This window comes from Salvelinus fontinalis, chromosome 18 (genome assembly GCF_029448725.1).
Source record: "Salvelinus fontinalis isolate EN_2023a chromosome 18, ASM2944872v1, whole genome shotgun sequence".
In the NCBI taxonomy this organism is placed as follows: Eukaryota; Metazoa; Chordata; class Actinopteri; order Salmoniformes; family Salmonidae; genus Salvelinus; species Salvelinus fontinalis.
In genome coordinates, this window is record NC_074682.1 from 34,108,088 (window position 1) to 34,129,523 (window position 21,436).

General features: G+C 42.0%; 1 protein-coding gene across 8 annotated transcripts in view; it reads right to left on the reverse strand.

Moving 5' to 3' along the window:
* LOC129815351 (engulfment and cell motility protein 2) overlaps nt 1–21,395 on the reverse strand; it is a 33,165-nt gene extending 11,770 nt beyond the window's left edge. For 3 of the 8 annotated variants that reach the window (XM_055869091.1, XM_055869088.1, XM_055869085.1), the window contains exons 1-10: nt 21,287–21,395; nt 19,829–19,899; nt 14,726–14,812; nt 13,998–14,038; nt 8,479–8,551; nt 8,271–8,321; nt 7,832–8,001; nt 7,227–7,326; nt 4,253–4,404; nt 3,867–3,945 (exon numbers count right to left, since the gene is read on the reverse strand). In XM_055869091.1, the coding sequence (XP_055725066.1) occupies nt 3,867–3,945; nt 4,253–4,404; nt 7,227–7,326; nt 7,832–8,001; nt 8,271–8,321; nt 8,479–8,551; nt 13,998–14,038; nt 14,726–14,803 (744 nt within the window). In that variant the 5' untranslated portion in view covers nt 14,804–14,812; nt 19,829–19,899; nt 21,287–21,395. The other 5 variants (XM_055869090.1, XM_055869087.1, XM_055869086.1 and 2 more) reach the window with 4 other exon arrangements.
* Between the last annotated feature and the right edge of the window lie 41 nt (nt 21,396–21,436).

A 21,436-nucleotide genomic window follows, 5' to 3' on the forward strand; every position in this document is an offset into this window, starting at 1 on the left:
ATAACAACAACCTAAAACTTCTTACCTGGGAATATTGAAGAATCATGTTAAAAGGAACCACCAGCTTTCATATGTTCTCATGTTCTGAGCAAGGAACTTAAACGTTAGCTTTTTTACATGGCACATATTGCACTTTTACTTTCTTCTCCAACACTTTGTTTTTGTATTATTTAAACCAAATTGAACACGTTTCATTATTTATTTGAGGCTAAATTGATTTTATTGATGTATTAGGTTAAAATAAAAGTGTTCATTCCATTCAGTATTGTTATAATTGTCATTACAAATAGATAAATATATTTAAAAAATGAATTAAATAAATATTAAATTATAATAATAATAAAAAAAAATATATTTTTTAAATAAAAAATATATATTAAAAATTATTATTATTATTATTATTTTATTTTTATTATTATTATTATTATTATTAATTATTATTATTTTTTTTTAAATCGGCCGATTAATCGGTATCGGCATTTTTGGTCCTCCAATAATCGGTATCGGCATTGAAAAATCATAGTCGGTCGACCTCTAGACACAACAGCGTAGTATGGCACAGCACTGAATGAGATGTACAACACAATGCAGTGTTGTGTGGCAATGCATGCACAGCAGAGCACAGTACAGCATAGCATGGAGTCTAGAGCCGAAAGAGCCCAGACTGACCTGCTCCTCTGGTTGTATGAATAATATGCATGTAGGTTGGATGTCAAATTTAATCTTTGCACTTCAAAATATGATATCTGAACATCATTACTTTGTTAAATAAATATATTACACTTTAGAAAAATAAAAACGCAACAATTTCAAAGATTGTACTGACTTACAGTTCATAAGGGAATCAGTCAGTTGAAATAAATGTATTAGGCCCTAATCTATGGATTTCATGACTGGGAATACAGATATGCATCTGTTGGTCACAGATACACTACATTACCAAAAGTATGTGGACACCTGATCGTCAAACATCTCTTTCCAAAATAATGGCTATTAATATGGAGTGGGTTCCCTCTTTGCTGCTATAACAGTCTGCACTCTTCTGGGAAGGCGTTCAACTGGATGTTTGAACATTACCGTGGGGACTTGCTTCCATTCAGCCACAAGAGCATTAGTGAGGTCAGGCTGTGATGTTGGGCGATTAGGCCTGGCTCGCAGTCGGTGTTCCAATTCATCCCAAAGGTGTTTGATAGGGTTGAGGTCAGGGCTCTGTGCAGGCCAGTCAAATTATTCCACACCGATCTCGACAAACCATTTCTGTATGGACCTTGCTTTGCGCATGAGGGCATAGTCATGCTGAAACAGGAAAGTGCCTTCCCCAATCTGTTGCCACAAAGTTGGAAGAACAGAATCGTGTGGAATGTCATTGAACACTGTAGCATTAAGATTTCCCTTGACTGGAACTAAGGGGCCTAGCCCGAACCATGAAAAACAGCCCCAGACTATTAATCCTCCTCGACCAAACTTTACAGTTGGCACTATGAATTGGGGCAGGTACCGTTTTCCTGGCATCCGCCAAACCCAGATGCGTCAGATGGTGAAGCCTGATTCATCACTCCAGAAAACACGCCTCCACTGCTCCAGAGTCCAATAGCAATAGAGATTTACACCACTCCAGCCGACGCTTGGCTTTACGCATGGTGATCTTATGTTTGTGTGTGGCTGCTCGGCCATGAAAACCCATTTCATGAAGCTCCCGACGAACAGTTAGTGTGCTGACGTTGCTTCCAGAGGCAGTTTGGAACTCACGCTTCAGCACTCGTTGATCCCGTTCTGTGAGCTTGTCTGGCCTACTACTTCGCAGCTGAGCAGTTGTTGCTCCTAGACGTTCAGCATCATCATGCTAAAACATGAGGTGATGGCAGTGGATGAATGGCATGAGAATGGGTCTCAGGATCTCGTCACGGTATCTCTGTGCATTCAAATTGCCATTAATAAAATTTAATTATGTTCATTGTCCATAGTTTATGCCTTCCTATACCATAACCCAAACACCACCATGGGACGTTGACGTTGACATCAGCAAACCACTCGCCCACACACCATACATGTTGTCTGCCAACTGCCCGGTACAGTTGAAACCGGGATTCACCTGTGAAGGGCACACTTCTCTAGCGTGCCAGTGGCCAACGAAGATTAGCATTTGCCCACCTAAGTCAGTGACAACGCCAAATTGCAGTCAGGTCAAGACCCTGGTGAGGACGACAAGTACGCAGATGAGCTTCCCTGAAACGGTTTCTGACTGTTTATGCAGAAATTCTTTGGTCGTGCAAACCCACAGTTTCATCAGCTGTCCAAGTGGCTGGTCTCAGACCATTCTGCAGGTGAGGAAGCCAGATGTGGAGATCCTGGGCTGGCGTAGTTACACATGGTCTACGGTTGTGAGGCTGGTTGGACGTACTGCCAAATTCACCAAAAAATGTTGGAAGCAGCTTATGGTAGAGAAATTAAAATTACATTCTCTGGCAACTGCTCTGGTGAACATTTCTGCAGTCAGCATGCCAATTGTATGCTCCTCAAATCTTGAGACATCTGTGACATTGTGTTGTGTGAATAAACTGCACATTTTAGAGCAACATTTTATTGTCCCCAGCACAAGGTGCATGTGTAATGATTATGCTGTTTAATCATCTTCTTGATATGCCACAACTGTCAGGTGGATCGATTATTTTGGCAAAGGAGAAATCCTCACTAACAGGGACCAACATTTTACATATTGTATTTGTATTTTTGTTCAATGTATTTCGATAAAGTTCTGAGTCCGACAATAATTCTTTTTTTACACTGTGATTTCCAAATTTGACATCAAATTTAAAATAGCTTGCCTCTTAAATTGGATGATGTCAAATTTAGAAATCAAAATGTTTTATCTTTTTCCCATGCATCTACCAGACAGGATGTAGGAGAAGAAAGTATTGTATGGGTGACTTCCTACATGATGTCATAGTACACAACTCTTGTATCCACATCTGTCTCACATACTTCCTGTCGATCTGCCATGGCAGTTTTACTCTGTTTCTCAGAGTAGAGTGGTTGCTTGACAGTTTACTTTATGATGTATAACATTTTAGTCATTTAGCAGATACTCTTATCTAGAGCGACTTACAGTTAAGATCTTAAAATAGCTAGGTGGGGGGTGCTGTGGGATTATTTAAGATACTCTTCAAAGAGGTAGGGGTTTCAGATGTTTTCAGAAAATGGCAGGGACTCTGTTGTCCTTGCTTCAGGGGGAAGCTGGTTCCACCATTGGGGTGCCAGGACAGAGAAGAGCTTGGACTGGGCTGAGTGGGAGCTGCCCTCCCATAGAGGTGGGAGGGCCAAGAGACCAGGTGGCAGAACACTACCTTTCATATTGTGTGTGCACATTTCAAGGTAAAGACTTTCTTCAATAAGGAAAATAGATGGACTGACTAAGGTGAAAATAGGTGGACTAACTAAGCATAGCATAGAGAGCAGAGCACACAGATCATTAAACTCAGTGGCAGTGGGGTTGGCCTATATGACATGGGTTATTTATTACTGACCATGATATGTGTGAGTGACCATGAAGTGTGATGTAACAGTGAGATGTGTATTACATTACCCTGATGTGTGTGCTAATGGCTGTACCATATATGAGACCTATGTTAAGACTTTCTAAGCCTTATAGGTGCTATGCATGTACGAGTGACGATGGTTGAGTGTAAATATGTTGCAGAGGACCAGTTCAGTGGGGGTTATGTACTAGTGACTAAAATATATGAAAACTGGGTTCAGACATTGTCTAACCTTTATAGGTGGTATTCATGTATGAGTGCTCGTAGTTAAGTATAACTATTTTGCAAGAGGACCCTTCCGGTGTGCTGGTAGGCAGGTACTGTACTGACCTGCCGCCTGTCCTCTGGTGCCTTGAGGAAGAGGGCGTTGATTAGTGCGATGGCGTATGTCTGGATCTCCTGATTGGACCTAAAAGTCACATCAAACACAGCAACGCCAGTTAGAAGCATCTGGTTCTAGGAATTCTCACATGGGCACAAAAACATTAAGTTGCCACTGGTTAAGTGTATTAGTACAGTACTCAGAAAGTATTAGTCTGGGGTTCTACACTTCTAAGCTTAGTCATAATTACAAGGAGGCAGAGCAAGGCAAGGTTTGTAATCTACGCTCCATTGCACTGACGTTAGTTACGCCACTACATTTCTACACACTAACTCCAACTACATCCCCCACACAGCTGTATGTGGGAGGCCCCAGTGCGTGTGTGTGTGCTCACACTTGCAGATGCCCGATGAGCTGTCCAACGGTGATCTCCTGCGCCACCCGGTGGTAGAGGCTGTGGCTGTTGAGGACCATGCTTTCCAGGATGGCCAGTGAGCGCTGCAGGATGGATACGTCCACCATCGGCTGGTTCACGTAGCCCGCAATCTGACCAGACAGGAGGGGGAAATACTCCATTAAAATGGACACCTAAATCTAGAGTCTTGTTGATTACAGCTAGGTTTATGAGATATATTTGAAAGCTGATTTACTAAGGTTTGAGATTAAGACTACATACCCCAACCAGAAACCATGGATTACAGGCAGCATACGCACTGAGCTAAAGGCTAGAGCTGCCGCTTTCAAGGAACGGGACTCTAACCCGGAAGCTTATAAGAAATCCCGCTATGCCCTCCGACAAACCATCAAACAGGCAAAGCGTCAATACAGGACTAAGATCGAGTCGTACTACACCGGCTCTGACGCTCGTCGGATGTGGCAGGGCCTGCCAACCATTACAGACTACAAAGAGAAGCACAGCCGAGAGCTGCCCAGTGACACGAGCCTACCGGACGAACTACTTCTATGCTCGCTCTGAAGCAAATAACACTGAAACATGCATGAGGGCAGCAGATGTACCGAAAGACTGTGATCACACTCTCCGCAGCCGATGTGATTAAGACCTTTAGACAGGTCAACATTCACAAGGCCGCAGGGCCAGACGGATTACCAGGACGTGTACTGCGAGCATGCGCTGACCAACTAGCAAGTGTCTTCACTGACATTTTCAACCTCTCCCTGTCCGAGTCTGTAATACCAACATGTTTTAAGATTGTGCCCAAGGACACTAAGGTAACCTGCCTAAATTACTACTGACCCGTAGCACTCACGTCTGTAGCCATGAAGTGCTTTGAAAGGCTGGTCATGGCTCACAAAACACCGTCATCCCAGAAACCCTAGACCCACTCCAATTTCCATACCTCCCCAACAGATGATGCAGTCTCTATTGCACTCCACACTGACCTTTCCAACCTGGACAAAAGGAACACCTATGTGAGAATGCTATTCATTGACTACAGCTCAGCGTTCAACCCCATAGTGCCCTCAAAGCTCATCAATAAGCTAAGGACCCTGGGACTAAACACTTCCCTCTGCAACTGGATCCTGGACTTCCTGACAGGCCACCCCCAGGTTGTAAGGGTAGGTAACAACACACCCGCCACGCTGATCCTCAACACAGGGGCCCCTCAGGGGTGCGTGCTCAGCCAATTCCTGTACTCCCTTTTCACTCATGACTGCACGGCCAGGCACGACTCAAACACCATCATTAAATTTGCCGATGACACAACAGTGGTAGGCCTGATCACCGACAAGACAGCCTGTAGCCTGTTTTTATTGTTCAGAAATGTGGTGGGTACTCTTTTTTCGCTGGATTTTATCCTGCTAACTGTTCCAAATGTCCGAACTGAATTTGGTAAAAGGGCTTTTATGTACTCTGCGCCATCGTCTTGGACCGCCTTACAAAATACTTTAACTGGAAGAACTTGTCCCGATTGGTATTTTTAAATCACTGATGAATGATCTTGAGACTGATTCCCTGACCTATCAATGTTTTTAGTTGGCTGTTTTTGATTTTGTTATACTTTTATGAATTCTATGGTTTTTACTAGATTACTTGTAGTTTTCATATTGTTTGTCTGTAATTTTTGTAATGACTTGGTGCTGCCTATCTTGCCCACGACGCTCTTGACAAATATATTTTAAATCTCAATGAGCCCTTCCTGGTTAAATAAAGATTAAATAAAATCTTTATTTTTATTTAAGGGCTCTGGCAGTGCTCCTCCTTGCACAGGTAGCGGTCCTGCTGCTGGGTTGTTGCCCTCCTACGGCCTCCTCCACGTCTCCTGATGTACTGGCCTGTCTCCTGGTAGCGCCTCCATGCTCTGGACACTACGCTGACTGACACAGCAAACTTTCTTGCCACAGCTCGCATTGATGTGCCATCCTGGATGAGCTGCACTACCTGTGCCACTTGTGTGGGTTGTAGACTCCGTCTCATGGTACCACTAGAGTGAAAGCACGCCAGCATTCAAAAGTGACCAAAACATCAGCCAGGAAGCATAGGAACTGAGAAGTGGTCTGTGATCACCACCTGCAGAACCACTCCTTTATTGGGGGTGTCTTGCTAATTGCCTATAATTTCCACCTGTTGTCTATTCCATTTGCACAACAGCATGTGAAATTTATTGTCAATCAGTGTTGCTTCCTAAGTGGATAGTTTGATTTCACAGAAGTGTGATTGACTTGGAGTTACATTGTGTTGTTTAAGTGTTCCCTTTATTTTTTTGAGCAGTGTATAATTTTTTTTTTTTACTGCTCTTCTTTAATTACTTGTTACTTTAATCTCTTATTCTTATCCATATTTTTTGAAACTACACTGTCGGTTAGGGGCTCGTAAGTAAGCATTTCACTGTAAGGTCTACACCTGTTGTATTCGATGCTTGTGACTAATACATTTTGATTTGAAACATGTCTGTCAAATGATATACAGTTGGCAAATAAAAACTATCCATACAAACAAACCCTAACCCTTGTACAGTGCTTGTTGTTGTGCAGCACATCATAGGACTTCATCAGGGAGAAAACCATTCACAGAAGATACAGCTGAAAGAGCTCCAAATAACATGGGGGGGTTGCTAGGTAACAGCAACCAATTCAGTTCTGGCAGCCAATGAGGGGTTGAATGTCAAGTAATTAAAGAAAAGAGAGAAAAAATAAATAAGGGGAGGACTTTAAGATAGGCCTCAAACTACCCAAACGAATCTATAGAAGAAAGTTCCACATAAAAAAGTTTCATCAAACTAATCAAGAAATACATTACGTATTTCTTCCATTGCAGACAGTGTAGGAATCTAACATATGGGCTTCCTTATATGCCAAGTTTTACGAAGAGTGGTGTGTTTTGTGGAAGTAAGGAGGCGAGTTCTAACCTGTTTGATGAAGGACAGAGAGATAAGGTCCCAGGACACAATGCCATGGTCCATCAGCTCCAGGAAGGCTGTGAGAGTGAAGGCCAGCATCTCCCCAAAGCTGAGGAGAGAGCAGACTAGAGTCAGAGGATAACACTCTATATATACACTGAGTAAAAAAAAATATTAAAAAAATAATAAAAAAATAGGGCCATATTCACCAACAAAGTCATACGACAACTCTTCCTATGTGCCACCACCAACTACAGCCACAAACAGCATGCTATAAGTATGGGCCATTAAGTGTTAACCCACAGTAACCATCTCCAGAGAGGCTCCGAAGACGTGGACGTCGATTATGGCAGCCCACCACACCTCTCTGATGCTCAGGGGTTGGGTTAAATGCGGAAGATACATTTCAGTTGAAATCATTCAGTTGTACAACTGACTAGGTATATTTCTAGTAGCCAGTAGAAGTACCTTAGACCAGGGGTCTCAATCTAATTCTGCCCTGGAGGCATATAAAAAAAATTGGCTTGTGGGCTGACTCTGGGCTGAGCGACGCCAGTTTGAGACCCCTGCTTTAGACAATAGACCCATGGATTGTGTGTCTGTATGAGACTCACTGGGTGCCACTCTCCACCAGGCGCGCCAAGGTCCCAATGCCCTCCATGCTGATGAACTCCGTGGCGAAGGTGGGGTCAGCTGACAGCTTGGCCAGCTCCTTCAGGGCCTCCAGGCGGGAGTCTATGCCGTGCGACTGGATCCTGTCGAGGAGCTGCCGCGCTGCACGGGCCTATTGGGGGGGGGGGGGCCAGGCATGCCATTACATTTAATGTTTTTACCCGGTTAACCTCAATGACTACATTAGCTTGATACATGCAGGCAGCAACCGTTGCGGAGAAATCTATAACTTAGCCATAGGGTTTATCTAATACAGCAACCATTATTGAGAACTGCAATGCCGTCATTATATAGAATTAATAAAATATACCTAAGTAATACTGGTAATTTATATGGGGGGGGAATTAAATAACTGCATGTACAAGAAGAGAAGTGTCTCACAGAAGATATGGCTAATCGAAGGATGGTTCCATTCTTGATTTCACTACGGCTCTGGAAAGAAAGAAAATGGTGAACATTGCTACTACCACAGCACTTCTCTAGAGTCATTGGTAATATGACATAGTAATAGTAACATACTAAGGAACCATGTAGTGTATTGTGAAGAATTGTAAACAGCACTTTATTCTGCCAAGGCGCTGAGGCTCACCTGCTCAGTAATGTAGAGCTGAGGACCGTCAGCATAACGCAGGGCAAACTGCTCCGAGCCAGACAGAGACCAGCTGTGGACACACACACGCACAAAATCTATTGAAAAGTAGGTGACCGAATTCACCTATTTTCCACTTAGTACCAGAGCGCACTGACCTCCCTAAACATAAGGCATGAGACAGAAGCTAAACCCACACATTTCTCAATAAGACCTATTACTATAATGACGTGCGTTTGTTTTTCCACCCTACAAAAAATACATACCATGTGCATAAGGTTAACAAAAGTGATTATCGGAGCCTCCAGCATTTCTATTTGCCAGAAGATCAGATGGAGAACATTGTACAAGGAGATATTCAGTGGACGTTAAGTGTTAGAAAAAAATCTAATGCATTCAGATGTGAGAGGGAGGAAGCAGAGAAGAGAGAAACGATAAGTAGGGAGTTAGCAAAAGTCTCAGTATTCATGATGGACAGACAAGGTAGATCAGGAGACAAAGAAAATGGAAAGACAATGAGAGGCACTCGGGGAGAACGAGTCAGAAAGAGAAAGCGATAAATGAACATTCAGACAAATAGGGAGAAAGTGTGAAAGAAATCAAAATGTGTATGAAAGCATAAAAACAGATTCCGAGCTGAAGTCTGGCCCCTATCTGTCAGCCACTACACCTACTTTATTAGTGGAAGAACAATGCCTTTCAGGAACTGACATGAGAGACAGAGGACGATTAGAGGTGGATGGAACAGAGAGAGGGAGGGAGAATGGATGAATATAAACCTAACTCCATTAGCCAGATATCAACTCCGCAAAACAAATTTAACCCCTAAGCACACGGTTCCACTTACTTAGACTGGGTCTGGCCTAAAAGAAGATTAAGGTCACATTGGATGCATCCCAAATGGCACCCATTTCCATAGATATTTAGGGAATAGGGTGCCATTTGGGACATATTCCTTGTGTGGCATACTTTAGACTTAGTGAGTGAAGCCTGAGTATTGGCTAAAGGTTGTGTCTGTTTATTGGCAGTGGTATATGAGTAAGCTCTGAAAGGGTGGACTACCAGAGCATTTATGTGTATCTGGGGATTACACTGAAATGTCTGGTATTTTATTGAATATCTGCATCTAATGCAAAATCATTCTGAACTTGTACGATAACGTAGCATAGCGAATCAGTATAGCACCACTAGATTCAATTGGTATGATGGAGCAAGAATGTAGAAGGCCTTCACAATGGGATTTGCTATTGTGTGCAGAACCTTCAGCAGTATGCCAATATGTAGTTAGTTACTCCAAACTGTTCCATTTCTACAAAGGATAATATACAGTACCAGTCAAAGTTGACACACCTACTCATTCAAGGATTTTTCTTTAAATTTGACTATTTTCTACTTTGTAGAATAATAGTGAAGACATCAAAACTATGAAATAACACATATGGAATCATGTAGTAACCAAAAGTGTTAAACAAATATTCTTCTAAGTAGCCACACATTGCCTTGATGACAGCTTTTCACACTCTTAGCATTCTCTCAACCAGCTTCATGAGGTAGTCACCTGGAATGCATTTCAATTAACAGGTGTGCCTTCTTAAAAGTTAATTTGTGGAATTTCTTTCCTTCTTAATGCGTTTCGGCCAATCAGTTGTGTTGTGACAAGGTAGGGGTGGTTTACAGAAGATAGCCCTATTTGGTAAAAGACCAAGTCCATATAATGGCAAGAACAGCTCAAATAAGCAAAGAGAAACAACAGTCCATCATTACTTGAAGGTCAGTCAATGCGGAAAATTAAGAACTTTGAAAGTATCTTCAAGTGCAGACGCAAAAACCATCAAGCGCTATGATGAAACTGGCTCTCATGAGGACTGCCACAGGAAAGGAAGACCCAGAGTTAACTCTGCTGCAGGGGATAAGTTCATTTGAGTTACCAGCCTCAGAAATTGCAGCCCAAATAAATGCCTCACAGAGTTCAAGTAACAGACACCTCAACTGTTCAGAGGAGAATGAGTGAATCGGGCTTTCATGATCGAATCGCTGCAATGAAACGACTACTGAAGGACACCAATAAGAAGAAGAGACTTGTGTGGGCCAAGAAACACAAGCAATGGACATTAGACCAGTGGAAATCTGTCCTTTGGTCTGATGAGTCCAAATGTGAGATTTTTGGTTCCAACTGTCGTGTCTTTGTGAGACGCAGAGTAGGTGAACGGATGATCTCTGCATGTGTGGTTCCCACCGTGAAGCATGGAGGAGGTGGTGTGATGGTGCTTTGCTGGTGACAATGTCAGTGATTTATTTAAAATTCAAGGCACACAACCAGCATGGCTACCACAGCATTCTGAAGCGATGCACCATCCCGTCTGGTTTGCGCTTAGTGGGACTATCCTTTGGTTTTCAACAGGACAATGACCCAACACACCTCCAGGCTGTGTAAGGGCTATTTGACCAAGAAGGAGAGTGATCGAGTGCTGCATCAGATGACCTGGCCTCCACAATCCTCCAACCTTAACTCAATTGAGATGGATTGGGATGAGTTGGACCGCAGAGTGAAGGAAAAGCAGCCAACAAGTGCTCACGATGTGGGAACTCCTTCAAGACTGTTGGAAAAGCATTCCAGGTGAAGCTGGTTGAGAGAATGCCAAGAGTGTGCAAAGCTGTTGTCAAGGGTGGCTACTTTGAAGAATCTAAAACATAAAATATTTTTTGATTTGTTTAACACTTTGTTACTACATGATTCCATGTGTTATTTCATAGGTTTCATGTCTTCACTATTATTCTACAATGTAGAAATATTAAAAATAAAGGAAAATCCTGGAATGAGTAGGTGTGTCCAAACTTTTGACTAGTACTGTATATCCAGTGCCATGTGAAAGTATTCACACCCTTTGACATTTTGTTGTGTTACAGCCTGAATTTAAAATGGATTAAAATGAGATTGTGTGTCACTGGTTTACACACAATACCCCATAATGTCAAAGTGGAATTATGATTCTAGACAATTTTACAAATTAATTAAAAATGAAAAGTATTCAAACCCTTTGTTGTGGCAAGCCTAAATAAGTTCAGGAGTACAAATTTGTTTAAAAAGTCACAATAAGTGGCACGGACTCACTCTGTGTGCAATAATAGTGTTTAACATGATTTCTGAATGACTGCCTCATCTCTGTACCCCACACATACAGATAATTGTAAAGTCCCTCAGTCGAGCAGTGAATTTCAAACAGATTCAACCAAAGACCAGGGAAGTTTTCCAATGCCTCGTAAAAAAAGCAGACATTGACTATCCCTTTGAGTATGGTGAAGTTATTAATTACACTTTGGATGGTGTATCAACACACCCAGTCACTACAAACATACAAGCATCCTTCCTAACTCAGTTGCCAGAGAGGAAGGAAACCGCTCAGAGATTTCACAATGAGACCAATGGTGACTTTAAAACATTAGAGTTTAATGGCTATGATAGGAGAAAACTGAGGATGGATCAACAACATTGTAGTTACTCCACAATACCAACCTAAATGACTGAGTGAAAAGGAGGAAGCCTGTACAGAATAAAAAAATATTCCAAAATGTGCATCATGTTTGCAATAAGGCACTAAAATAAAACTGCAAAAAAATAATAATAATAGGCAAAGAAATTAACTTGATGTCCTGAATACAATGCATTATGTTCAGGGCAAATCCAACACATCACTGAGTACCACTCTTCATATTTTCAAGCATGGTGGTGGCTGCATCATGTTATGGGTATGCTTGTCATCGACATGGACTAGGGAGTTTTCATGATAAAAAGAAATGGAACAGAGCTAAGCTATGCACAGGCAAAATCCTAGAGGAAAACCTGGTTCAGTCTGCTTTTCAACAGACACTGGGAGATAAATTCACCTTCAAGCAAGACAATAACCTAAAACACATGGCCAAATATACACTGGAGTTGTTTACCAAGACAACATTGCATGTTCATGAGTAGCCTAGTTACAGTTTTTACTTAAATTAGCTTTAAAATCTATGGCAAGACTTGAAAATGGCTGTCTAGCGATGATCAACAACCAATTTACAGAGCTTGAAGAATTATTTTAAGAATATGTGCAAATATTGTACAATCCAGGTATGCAAAGCTTATAGAGACTTATCCAGAAAGACTCAAAGCTGTAATAGCTGCCAAAGGTGATTCTAACATGTATTGACTCAGGGGTGTGAAAACTTATGTAAATTAAACATTTCTGTATTTAATTTTCAATACATTTGAAAACATGTTTTCACTTTGTTATTATGGGGTATTGTGTGTAGATGGATTCAGGCTGTAACAACTTCATGTGGAATAAGTCAAGGGGTATGAATACTTTCTGAAGGCACTGTTTTTCATTGGCTATGGCTAGAAATGCTGCAGATGTCATTTGGTTAGCTAGCAAGAAATGTGAATTGCTTTTCTAGCTAGCTGTGGATAGCATACTGCATCTCTTAGTTGTCAATCAAATGTATTTGGCATCAATCAAATGGGCGGGCAGGCAAGTTCCCATTCAGTTGTCAAAACATGGGTTGGGACAAGCATGCATTGGCAGGCAAACTGCAGAAGGACGAGCAGGGTACTATTCCCCATCGTTTATCGGCCAACTAGCTGAAAACGTTTGAGGGTTTATCTAATGTTCCCTCGTTAGATTTTAGTTTAGCATTAGTTGTTGATCTTGTTGATGTGCATAGGCAACTGAGGGAGAGATAGCCTACCTTTTCATGGTTGTTTGATCAACAGGTTTGTGAAGTTCCCAAATGTAAGAGGACTCCCGTGGAATTTACATATTTGCAGAAATCCATTCAGGTGTATTTTGTGGCTTTTGGCGAATGCTTTCTAATGATCTAAAGTCACGCTGTTGCTACTGCCTGTAAACACACAATCCAGTTCAATGTGAATGATGGCAGATCATATTGCAAATGGTTTATTTGCATATAGGCCTACTGTGGCTCTGATTGACTATGTCACACCAGTCTGTGTAGACTCTCTTCCTGGACAGGACTGCAGTGTATTAATTGTCCAAACACACCGCCACTTTCCCACTATGTAGCTATAACATTTTCACAAATGCCTTACTATATGTCATTCCCAAACATTTTAAGAATTTATGACATGAAAATGACCATATCTAAGTGTGACAAAAATGTGTCATATTCTTCCTGGGGATATGAATGATATGAACAGATTAAATAAGATTACATTTTTCTAAAATGCTGTCACTTTAATGATATAATGCACAATTATATAATAAGAATTCTGGCATTGTAATGAAGAACATGTGTGATCCAGTCCATGTGTAATGGCTCATACGAATGTTTCTCTGCGTGTTCTTATTATAGACTTGCTATACATCTGGCTCCCGCTGAGTCCGTCTAGCTAGCACTAATCTTACGTAAGTGAGCGCAGGGTGTGTGTTCATATCACACACACACATATATCAGTCGTAAACATTGTTACGCCATTAGCTCCAGCGAGAGCAGAAACAGCTGGGTGTGGAGCTGGTGCTTACCCATCACACACCTCCCGTATGATAGACGACAGGGGCTTCTTCTGCAAAACACACAACAGACAGACGACAAAAAAAATAAAAATACATGTAAAACTCTGCACTGCCACTGGAATCACAGGAAAGTTGCTGATTGGTCAGAAAATACCCTTATAACTTTAACAATGGTTCTCACTCCTTGCTTTGCTTGGCTTTCATCAGAGGAAAATAAACGTTGATGGATTTGTTGGTGGGTAGGCGCTGTTGAAATTGTGTTGGACAAAATCAAATCTACTGTATTGTGCTGCCAGCAAAATACAGAGAAATAAGATATGTGCTAGAGCTAGACTCACCAACAAAATCTCAGTGATGCAGTGTATGCTTGTCTGAGCAGAAGAAAAAAAACACTGTAGCTTTATTTTCCCTTCAATTATTTAATGTGGAGTCTCTTGAGTTTAAAGTATCTGGCACAGGGAAAACAGACTTCAATAAAAAGTTTGGTTGAGAAGACAGAGTGGAGGACTGATGCTGTTAAAGACAAAACAGACCAACAGAAACATCAGCACTGCACAGCGCCTGGCCTTCCTATCGCCTCTGACCACAGAGGATGTTATTTTCTGTTCATTTCTCTAGGATTCTACATGTTGAATCGCCAACGTTCGTCGATACCCAGCAGGCGATCTATTGCACACGGCTGATGTTCATGTTGGTCTGTCTTGTCATTGAGTGGTGTTTTTAGACTGAACACTGACCTGGTCAATCTCCATGAGCTGGGCGTTGGCACCGGGCCACTCGATGGCCACCTTGACTATGTCAGAGGGGGGTGGCATGGCTGCTGTCTTCTTACACACCACAGAGAAGAAGAAACAGCACCTTATTACTGTTACATTATTAAATATGATCCCACTTCCGCTACCATGTTACATTATTAGATATGATCCCACTTCCGCTACCATGTTACATTATTAGATATGATCCCACTTCCGCTACCATGTTACATTATGAGATATGATCCCACTTCCGCTACCATGTTACATTATGAGATATGATCCCACTTCCGCTACCATGTTACATTATGAGATATGATCCCACTTCCGCTACCATGCTACATTATTAGATATGATCCCACTTCCGCTACCATGTTACATTATTAGATATGATCCCACTTCCGCTACCATGTTACATTATTAGATATGATCCCACTTCCGCTACCATGTTACATTATTAGATATGATCCCACTTCCGCTACCATGTTACATTATGAGATATGATCCCACTTCCGCTACCATGTTACATTATTAGATATGATCCCACTTCCGCTACCATGCTACATTATTAGATATGATCCCACTTCCGCTACCATGTTACATTATTAGATATGATCCCACTTCCGCTACCATGTTACATTATTAGATATGATCCCACTTCCGCTACCATGTTACATTATTAGATATGATCCCACTTCCGCTACCATGTTACATTATTAGATATGATCCCACTTCCGCTACCATGTTACATTATTAGATATGATCCCACTTCCGCTACCATGTTACATTATTAGATATGATCCCACTTCCGCTACCATGTTACATTATTAGATATGATCCCACTTCCGCTACCATGTTACATTATTAGATATGATCCCACTTCCGCTACCATGTTACATTATTAGATATTTCAACGTGACCACATTATGTTGGCATTAACATTTCACAGCTATTTTTACATTTCATAGTTAAATCACTCATTCTGTTGGCCCAAATGTGGCTTAAAACACCAGTTCATGGTATCAAAATGGTTCCTTACTAGTGGCACAAGGTCAGACAAATACCCTTCTCTTCATTGCCAAACAGCAGCATCCATTCAATTTGGCCTCATTACAGGCCGGTTTGTCCTTCCCCACATGACAATACAAGGCTTTTATGAGAGTGAGCTAGAGTAGAAAGATGGGACCAGGACCGCTTTTACGGCTGTAGTGGCTTGACGTAGCATCTATCAGTGTAATTAAATCCTCAGATGTTATACCTGAAGTAGCTACACACTTTGTTTGCCCTTTAGCTAAGAGCCATTTGAACAGCCTGATGTATGGTGGTCTGGGCCATCTACGAGGAGACAAGGGCTTTTATGTGGACGTCCTCTAAATATCAGTGGCCAGGGGTTTTCAACATCAAAGCCATGGACCACCAAGTGGAAAACAGGCTGATACTATGCATATGTAACCTGAACTTAACTTCAGCTGTGTCCCTGACAGAAATAGTCTAGCACTAATACCAGATGACCATTTGACAAAGAAAAACAATGTCTGCTGTTTAAATACACAATGTTTTGTCTGTCTGTGTTTACTCCACTATACGGTCACATTCTCTGTTGTTGCCGACAGAAACAGAGAAACATTTTCATTCATCAACATTGCATTCAGACGCCTACAGAACCTTTCGAGATACTTTCTGCACATTTATGTACAGAAGATGTGCATGCAGGCACACACATACACGCACGGTATCTGGGGTAGTTATAAACAGCAGGTTTCACATATCCACATCTCTGGCAGGCTCAGCCTCCCACTCAGGAGTCCTAGCACCTGTAAGTGGGCTGGGTTGGTTTACCACAGCTCCCCGATCTATTGCAGATGCAACAGCACCACAGCTCTCCAATCTACTGCAGATGCAACAGCACCACAGCTCTCCAATCTACTGCAGATGCAACAGCTCCGAAATATACTGCAGATACAACAGCACCACAGAGCTCAGGTTTACCCCTGCTAGCCTCCCTATTCTAAATCCACAGGGATTCTTTGCTCTGCGCTTGGCTGTCGTCAGGCAGTGCGATGACAGATGAGTGCGCATCAAAGGAGTAGAAATCAGTTCCATTTTACTGGGGAACCACACAACGCATAATCAAGCAGGGCTTTTCACTGCACGGTACAGATGTCGGCACTCTCCGAACCAACACTTTTTGTTGAGTGTTGGGAGGAGAGGAGGAGGTTCTAAAAACTGTTTTCTTTGGGAAATGTCTGTACACTGTCTTTTGCCAAATGCACAATGACTGGAAGGCATCCAAAGACATCAGTGAACAACCCTTCTCCCAGAATTCCCTCTGTCTCCGGGGGCCCCACTCTGGCTGGGAAGCCTGTTGGTGGGTTGTCATGGCCGTGGTTAAAATGTCCCTGTTTGTTTGGCTTGGTTCTCTTGCTGTTTTCTAGACAGTTTTCAAGAGGAATATTTTCAAAGCAGACACAATCTCTGAGTAATTACAGGTTCTGTGAACTAATAAATTCAAGCACCAGCAAATGCAGTTCAATTCATAAATCATAATCTGTGATTATTATTCTGCAGTAGTTGCCTAATGATCAACTGAAGTGGTCTGTGCAACACTTGTTTACTTTGAGGAAAATGGAATCCCATTCGCAACACCTCTAATAACAAGCTGGGTCCAATTCTATATTGCCTTTGGATAAAGTATTACCTCTGCTCTCATATCTGACAATAATATCCATACATGAGGAGTCTCTCCTAGTTATACAACTCAAGGGGATAGGAGAATTTTGCAAAATGAGAACAAGTCAAACCACAATCAGTGATGAGACTTGCCTTTGAGTGAAGAATGGGGCATTGTGCAACAAAGCCACTCCTAAACAGGCTGTGAAAAAGCTGCAGACAAATACATTGAGTCCAAGACTGGCCAGGGCAGGATAGCTCATCAACAGTGTACATTCAGAGACTCTGACTCTACTACACAAAAAGCATATGCTAGTAGTCTATGCTCCACTGCTGTAAAAAATTACAAACATTTTATAAGAACACATCAAAAGTGTTGGGGATTGTTTGAGGGTTTAATTCCTTAAAAAGTTATTTAATATTTTTACATTTCAACTAACATCGTTTTCTTTCCATGCTGTCAATGAATGAGGCAAACATCAACAACAACATGAACACAGACACATAGCACACGTAATTAGGGCCAGGATGATACCAGTATAACCATATTTTTTTCAAAGGCAAAAATGAAAACACCATGCAGACCAAAGTCTTTGGTGCTTTAAAAAAAATCAGCTGTAGGCCTATGTCAAATAGTGTGTGCTATAGCTTGGATAATACATGTGACTCTGGATGACAACATAATGTTTGTTTCCGACATTAGGGCTGTTTTCCTAAAGAAGTTAAATCCGCCTTGTGTTTTGTTTCCTTGACACCGGCTCTACATGTAATGGACAAATTAAAGGTAGACTCAGCTAAATGACATTGCCACAAGCAGCAGCGCAGATATTGAGATGAGCGAGATGCAAGACTTCGCTCTCAGTCACACACAGTACCTGCGCATGTGCATGGGCACCAAAACAGTGGAAAAGTTGAGCCTCGCACTATAACGGTTTTAGTTTTTTCGGAAATCAACCCACTATGCTGTTTACTTTCTGCATCTATGTAATATCGCTGAGTCTACCTTTAACCTTGCTACACAGGAACTCCTGCCATGATATATCAACTGGGCCACAATGCTGCCATTGTCTGGGGGTATAAATGAGAGAAGTCCATTTCCAGTCTGAAATCACACCCTATTCCCTATGTAGTGCACTACTTTTAACCAGGGCCTATAGGGCTCAGGTCAATAGTAGTGCACTGTATAGGGAATAAGGTGTCATTTGGGACACAATTGTCCATTCCCAGTCCCAAAGCCATTGACTGCAGCCTCCACAGAGGAACCTCCATGATGACAGTTTGAAGAGAAGCACCAGACCTGTACAAGTGCTACAGTTGCTGTCAGCTCCACTTTGTGAACTGATTTTTGATACCATGAACTGGCAAGAACGGTGTTTACATTCACATTTTAGTCATTTAGCAGACGCTCTTATCCAGAGCGACTTACAGTAGAGTGCATACATTTTATTACATTTTTTACATACTGAGACAAGGATATCCCTACCGGCCAATCCCTCCCTAACCCCTAACCCGGACGACGCTATGCCAATTGTGCGTCGCCCCACGGACCTCCCGGTTGCGGCCGGCTGCGACAGAGCCTGGGCGTGAACCCAGAGACTCTGGTGGCGCAGCTAGCACTGCGATGCAGTGCCCTAGACCACTGCGCCACCCGGGAGACCCTGTTCATTTTGTCAGTTCACAGAATAGCTCTACAAAAAAAATCGTTAAATGAGGGACTTTCCAATTCTTGAATCAAATGTAACAAAAGTCAGACCGCTAGATCATAATTGAATTTGAAATGAGGGAAAGAATTAGGAGCCGAGTCAATATTCTACTGGTGAACAATAATGGCATGAAACACAAGTTCAGCATAGTGAGGACACCGTCTGAATATCAACTGTGAATTCCATTAGTTGACAGAAGGCCAAGGGCTACCGACCACAATTGTGTGAAAACCCACTAAGCGCCACTAAGAAACCAGAGTCCATGAAGGACAGGGCTAAGAGGTTGCAAGAGACAGTGTGTGTGTCTAGGTTGGGAGGGGAGGGGGAATCTGACAGTCAGTACAAGTCAGGACCTATATGCCTGGGCAATTACAGATAGAATTGAAAACAGATGCCCAGTAAGCCTGAGAGAGAGCCATTCTTAATTTAGCAGGATTTTCCCTCTCCCTATAACAAAGACTATGCAGTCTCAGGCTCAGCAGCCATCTTGTTCAGTATGAATTCACAACAACAAAAAACCCACTGCTGTTCCTTCCTAGAACAACTTTCCCCCACACATTTGAAGAGCAGTCTCAGCCAGGGCTCTTTTTTAATGCTAAAAGGCAAATCTCAACTCTGTGTTGCTAATCACTTAAAACATTTAAATTGGTACATTGTTTCTGTTCTCCTCTGATCCTGGGTCTAATCTTAACGAGAGATGGCGACCGGACCTCACCTGTTGGCACGTTGAGTGGGCACCTCACTCGCTCTCGCAGTCTCACAGTTCAGAACATGGCATCAGCTCCCCTGCAAAGCCAGAAGGGAAAATAACCGTCAGAGGAACTGCAGTACAGTCAAATATTCACCCTTTGAGGTTTATGTTGAGCACTCCTGTAAATTTCTTCTTTGAGAAGTTCCCTTCAGTCTTTTCTTGATGTTAATAACCAATCAAATACTGACAACCTGCTTTCATACAGACTTTTAATCTAAAACTGCTTCAGTTACATATCAGATTGGTTTCAATCTCAGAGAACGCTTTCAAATTATGTTTGAGTTTTTTGAATTTATTATTTTATAGCCAGAGAGGGATTGTCTTGCATTTCATATTGATGTGGGAATGGAAAAACTGCAAGCTAAAATAAGAATTTCCAACATCATCCTGGCTGAAAATAAGAGACAGTACTACAGCTTCAGAGCTCAGTTACTCTAGCAACCACTGACCTACCTAATCTGTGAAAGGTATGTGAGACTCCAAATAACTGATCCTAAAGACCCCATAGCCCACCTACCTCTGTAATGCCCGCGTGACAATAGTACATTAACGTCTTTCATCCTTTGTTTTCAGGACACAATCACATGCATGATCCTGGCTCTTGACATTCTATTATGACAGGTAGGTAGGTACCTGGTCTAATGGGCTACTGTGTCACAAAATGTCTCCAGCTCGCAGGACAGATACTGAACCTTCTGTAGAATGATGGGGACAGAGTCTCTGTCTCTCACAGATGTCACAAGGCAGCTGGATACATTTGTAACAATGTTATTTATTGCTCTCCACCACCACTGTAGCAGCAACATTGTTACTCAAGACAGACTGAGCTGCAGCCAGGATACAGTGACAACATTGGCTGTAACTTGATTAATTGGATTGAGCTGGCTTTAAAAGGCATTCATGCTGTCAACGATATATTTTTAGAAACCATGGCCAGCATGGACAATTGTGAAATAGATATTAGTATCCATTTTATAAACCATGATATCACATACAGTGATCATTCGTAATTAGCTAGCTACGAAGGCAGTGGGCTACAAATGAGCCGCATCGCGCAAACGATGTAATTCGTTACTAATTTGGGGCGAAGCACCGCGAGCCTGAATTAAATTGTAACCAGTAGTCAATTAAAAACGTTGAATTTGAGGACATTTATATTTACAAACTGGAACCCCCAGCAATTGAATTACATGGAACATGTATTACATTTACAGAACGTATTCGTCTCAAGAGGGAATCACTACACTGAAAAAAAGCCTTCACGCGATATTCCATTAGAGAGCGATTTGTTCCTTCGCAAACATCTTTCAGCAGGCTATTGCCGATGGGTTTATTGGTTTGCAGGCGCGAGAAAGTTAGAACATTTATCCTAATTGTTTATTTACTGATAGTAAATCGTTCGTTTTAACGGTATTTACTTACCCCATGGCTTGGACCTGATCGCCGCTGTTTGATATTTCCACCAATGGAGCATCTGTGGTAAAATGATACATCACCACGCCTCATAGGCGGGACACAAGGTCTGTGTCTATGGCGCTGCACAAGACTCCCGTCTTTTAAACGCTTAGATTT